This window comes from Magnolia sinica, chromosome 7, assembly GCF_029962835.1.
Source record: "Magnolia sinica isolate HGM2019 chromosome 7, MsV1, whole genome shotgun sequence".
Taxonomy (NCBI): domain Eukaryota; kingdom Viridiplantae; phylum Streptophyta; class Magnoliopsida; order Magnoliales; family Magnoliaceae; genus Magnolia; species Magnolia sinica.
Window position 1 is genome coordinate 25,563,136 of NC_080579.1, and position 5,089 is coordinate 25,568,224.

The 5,089-nt window shown below is 41.4% G+C and overlaps 1 protein-coding gene across 1 annotated transcript; it reads right to left on the bottom strand.

Annotated features, from left to right (window-relative positions):
- Nucleotides 1–2,672: 2,672 nt before the first annotated feature.
- LOC131251237 (protein LATERAL ROOT PRIMORDIUM 1) lies at nucleotides 2,673–4,823 on the bottom strand. Its single transcript, XM_058251842.1, has 2 exons — nucleotides 3,419–4,823; nucleotides 2,673–3,312 (listed from the first exon to the last, which is right to left on the bottom strand). The coding sequence occupies exons 1-2, from the start codon at nucleotides 4,134–4,136 to the stop codon at nucleotides 2,975–2,977; spliced, it is 1,056 nt and encodes a 351-aa protein (XP_058107825.1). The 5' UTR covers nucleotides 4,137–4,823; the 3' UTR covers nucleotides 2,673–2,974.
- Nucleotides 4,824–5,089: the final 266 nt, after the last annotated feature.

The following is a 5,089-nucleotide window of genomic DNA, read 5'->3' on the forward strand; positions in this document are numbered from 1 at the left end:
GACAAAATTCTGAGATGTGTGAATGTTAAGGATGAGAGGACGAATGAGACACCAAATCAGGAGCCAGATCTTGGACTGGAACAATGCACAAAAGGTTCCTGCAACCAAGGATAACCATATAGTGTATGTGAAGAAATTGCAAATATTGACTTTTTAAAGGTAAATTCTTAGCAAACAAGGTTCAAAACCATATCACAATGTCATGCATTGGGGCTTTATCGTTTGAATCAGGATTGTCTTCCAATGATCCAAACCATTTATACAATGAGTCTAAACTGGTGTGGTAGGTACAAAACAAATAAAATATCTTAAATTTGATTATTTCAACTATTTATAATTTGGCTCTTTGATTGGAAAAGGCTGGTAGCCATAATCTGTGTAATCAACAGGTAGAAATACTGAATCTCACAAGTTTTTCAGGCATGCTCCAAGACGATCCCCATCACGTACATGTTTGGGTTATTGACAGAAACCCAATTCCAATAGAAATAGTCTCGACTATCACACTGCAATACGAGGATGTACTCAATGAAGCTTCCTGGACTTAACCCGATTGATGACAAAAAATGAATTTTTTAAAGGCAGTTCCTTTTGTCACCCACAGATCAACATTTTAATAATCTATGCTAGAATATGTAATTTTGCCTAAATGCTTCACCACGGATTTTACCCAAGGTTCTACACTCCAAACCTACAATACACATGGCGGTGTTAGTCGCATGCATGAAAAGTCAATGATCACCTAAGAAAATGAATCAGCCTCACATGTACCTATGATGGTATTTGAAAATATATTTCCAGTTAATATTAGTTCATCAAACAATGAGGTACATAAAATTCATTAGAAAACTAGCAGCATGTTAAAACAGCACGAACCAATGAGGAACAAAATTTACAAAATGTGTACCAGAGTTCTCTTCTCCTTGTAGTTATCTTGAAATGTTCATTATTGGATTTGTCGTTATTTCACATTTATAGTAGTTTCTAAAGAAAGGGTCATCCATATTCCAAACATTCACAGGTTTCACCATGCCTAAAGTTTTTTGTTTTTTTTTTTAAAGGCAAAAGTGGGAAAAAAAAATCATTTCAACTTTTTTAAGTTGTAATGTTAGGAAATTAGTACCAAAAAAATCATTTTTTTAAACTCTTTGAAGATGGAAATATTAGGAAATTTTGTATTTAAAATTCCAGTACCTTCATTATGGGAGAGATGACATTGGGAAAAGTAAAAAAGGGAAGGAAAATCCATGCTACATACGGCTATGGGAGTACGACAACATTATTCAGGAACAGTTCCCTCCAAAATGTGAAATTCACAAGTCATAAATATGATGTCAATGCATGAATCCATACCGAGAATCTGGTGGCGTCTTTGGAGAGCAACAAGGAATCAAATAATACTTGACAATTCATAGGTGGCTAATACACAAAACAATTTGGAAAGACAATGAATACCTGAAGTATATAACAATGCGTGTGTAGCAATGAACATAATAGCAAGCATTTTATGCATAGAATAGCGTTCAGATACATCTTTATACAAATGAAGATACACACATTTATCAGAAGCTCATCAAATACACAAAGTAACCACCAAGAAACACAAGGGATGATTTCGTATTGGTCTGCATAACTAAAATACTTTCAGTATAGATCAGGTATGAACTTTAAATCAATGGTAGCAAACTGACAGCTGGGTTTTCATTTTCAAAATTGAAATGTGAGGAGAATACACCATATGAGAACAATGTTCAATAAACATACATATTCGGGTTCACGTCACATCAGCATACTATTATAAAATATTCACACATGGGGACATAACAAATAGTAAGGTCAGCAGAAAGGGACACCAAAAAAGATAGAAATCCCTTTTTTCTTCAGCAATAAATGAGAGTGAACTGAAAATAGAACAAGATGGGCCATTTATGAAATCAACACATCCATGGGAATGTCCCCCCTTACCCTCTACTTACTGAAGGACAATCCAACAAACTAAGTAGGCAATGAGAACGAGAACTTCAATAATCGAAATTTAACAGATCTATATTGTGTTAATCTAAATATTCTTCGAAGAAAACATTAGGAGGGGTCTTGAAAACATCATATCAACAGATGAAGACCAAAAAGATAAAGGCTGAGGAAAAGACAGTAACAATGTTCAACGAAAACAGTCCTCAACTGTTCACCAGCAGCAAAACACAATCACAACACAAAATCCTCCATTAGAGGCGCTTTAGTAGACTGATGGATAAGAAAAAAGTAAGGAATACCAACCAGCCGTGGGAACATAAACAGTTGTCAGCGTAAACATCATTTCTTCAAGTGCAAATTTCTAAAACCAGCTCTCGCTCGGTATCAAAATGTTACTTGAGATTATATCCTATCAAGAGAAATTAGTTGGGTGATATGATGAAAGTAGCGACTACATATAAAATGAATTGGGGTTTTCAAAGCTCACCATTTTGTTACTATTTCATAATCTTTTAACCCATCAAGCATAACTTCTTTGCTTCCTTCATTAATACAAACCCATTATTTTGAAGTTCATAATATTTTTCTATGTTTTTTTTTTTCTGAAAGGTGTAAAATTTTTCTATATGTTATATAAGTTTAAAAAGGAAAAGAAAGAAAAATATCAAGAAAATTCATCAACAATGTCAAGATTCAAATCATTAAAACCCACCGGAACGACACCTTGCATTGGAATGATACATTAAGAAACACTTCATGATAGGTTATTATAGGAAATAAGGGGAAAGGAAAGGAAAGGAAAACATGTGGCAAAGGAGAAGAAAACATGTGGCTGAATCAATGTACAGCAGTTAGAAAGATACATATATAAGAAAAATAACTAACTAAACCGCCCCAATGGATGATAATCAGATACAACAGAAGAATCAGATGTTGTTGATTCCAACAGTTCCCATTTAATCTCATTGGTTGTAATCTCAGCCCCACCCAAGAGAAAATTTCAATTTATTGGGTTACCGTAGGCCGTACCTCCAAGCATTCCCCCACCGGATGCAGCGGCATAGACATCAGATGGATCAAGAACTGGGAACAAAGAAGAAGAGGCCTCATTCCTACCACCGCCCGGCCCGCCTAAGTGAAGGTCTGAGATGTTGGGAAGCCCATCTCTCCCTTCCACCCCTTGATCATAGAGAAACCCCTTGAATATGTGCCCGCCAATCTTCACAACAGCCTGGTAGGCGTACTCATCTTCGCCGTTGTCGACAGCAGTTACACGTACGCACTTAAAGACCGCTGGCGCACGAACGTGGCCTGGTAAATTCTCTCTGAAGCTTGCATCTGTGTCAATGCTCAAAACCCAATTCCATTCAATATCTGAAAAGAAATTGGAAAGGCAAAGCATGAAATGAAGGTGAATTATGAGTTGTAGAACTTGAAAACAGACCTTGATGGCTGGAGCTGGTATCGAAGCTGCGAGGGGGAGTGGTGTTGGAAGTGGAGGTGTGAGAAGCTGAGGTAAGTGTCTGAGAAGAGATGAGCCTCGGCTTCTTTACAGCGGAAGTAGATGCGGTAGAACCCACAGCAGCAGCAGCTGCAGTGGCAGCAGAGAGCTGACGTTCTCGGCGTCGTGCCGCAGGGACCCATGTGCTCTTGACGTGGGTAGAGCAGTCGAACCCACGGCTCTTGCAGCAGGTCCTACAACGCCGATGGCTGCAATCTTTCTTGGCCTGGTTACCACAGTCCTGGCACGTGGTTGTTCCAATCCCAATTCCACTGCCGCTGTTATTGACGTTGAGAATGTCAGCATTCGCATCGGAGCCGCTGGCATCGTTTACTGGTTTTTTCATGTAATTGGGGTGAGCCTGCATCGGGTTTTGCCAGAGGTGGACCCCGCCGATCCGACGTGTGGGAGCGGCATCGAGATCTTCAGCTAGACAAGGAGCGGTGGTGAGGAGAGGGATAACGCCGACGCCGAGGGCAGTAGCAGCGTTGTTGTGAGGAGCGTGAGCGTGAGCGTGAGCGTGAGCGTTTGCGTTGGAATGGAGAGCGGCAGCTTGCTCGGAAAGGAACTGCTCGTGATTGTGGTGGTGGTGTTGCTGCTGGGAGTGGAAGGAAGCTGGGGCGACGACGAAGACGTCGCGGAGATGGCCCACCATACCCATCTCTGAGAGACCACCGTAATTGATGGGTCGCGTGGAGGACCACAGACCACCATGGCCCGCTGAAGTTGTTGCGGTGACGGAAGGGTTTGCGGCAGCGCCTCCTCCACCACCGGCATTGAAGCCGAGGCAGAGATCGTCGCCGCGGGCGGTAGAAGAAGCCACCCAGTCTGCAAAAGCTCCCGAATCGGACGATAGCCTCTTTCCAGAAGCCACTGCGATATAATCAATCTACGACTGTGATTATCCTCTAAATATGTGGATTTTTATTTTTATTTTTTTAGGATGGGTGTGGGGACACTGAAATTCCTTCTGAGAGAGATCTTCTGTATCCGATCTCTCTCTCTCTCTCTGTATCTCTCTATCTCTCTACGTCGCCTCTGCCATAGCTGCTGCTGCTGCTGCTCCTCTGCTATAGCTGTTCCTGCTGCTGCTGCTGCTGCTGCAGAAAGTTAGGGATGCAGCTTCTTGCTGTCCATAGCTAACAATGTAATAACGAGCCTCTTTTCACGAGCGTTCCTTCTTTTCCTTCTTTCCTTTCTCTCTTTTCCTTTCGTTGCATACGTCGCGTTGGATGGTCTTACTTTTCTAGTTGCTTTATGGGTCCCGTTTTCTTTGATAGTCGGATGATCCGAGGCGTCCACTGACTGTGGATCTCTTCGAACAATCACATAACCGTACGTCGGTAGGGTTTTCTTTTGGGCTGTGCTAGCATGACTAAGTCATCGAGAGAGCGTACCTGCAACTAACCGGGCATCACGCGGGGGGAATCAACATTAGATCCACGCCGTTCATGAGGTGAGGCTTTATATTTTCATGATGGATCTTAAAAAGCAGTACAATACAATAATAAGGTGGGTCACACCGTATGAAACAGTTTAAATACACGCCGAAACTCTCAAATCTAAAGAGGCGTAGCCTACAGTCTTCGAATGGCGTGATTTTCATTCTACGCT

Coding starts and splice junctions, on each gene's coding strand:
- LOC131251237 (XM_058251842.1), bottom strand. CDS start 4,136: ATGGGTATGGTGGGCCATCTCCGCGACGTCTTCGTCGTCGCCCCAGCT. Junction 3,313..3,418: donor TACCAGCTCCAGCCATCAAG/GTCTGTTTTCAA, acceptor GCATTGACACAG/ATGCAAGCTTCAGAGAGAAT.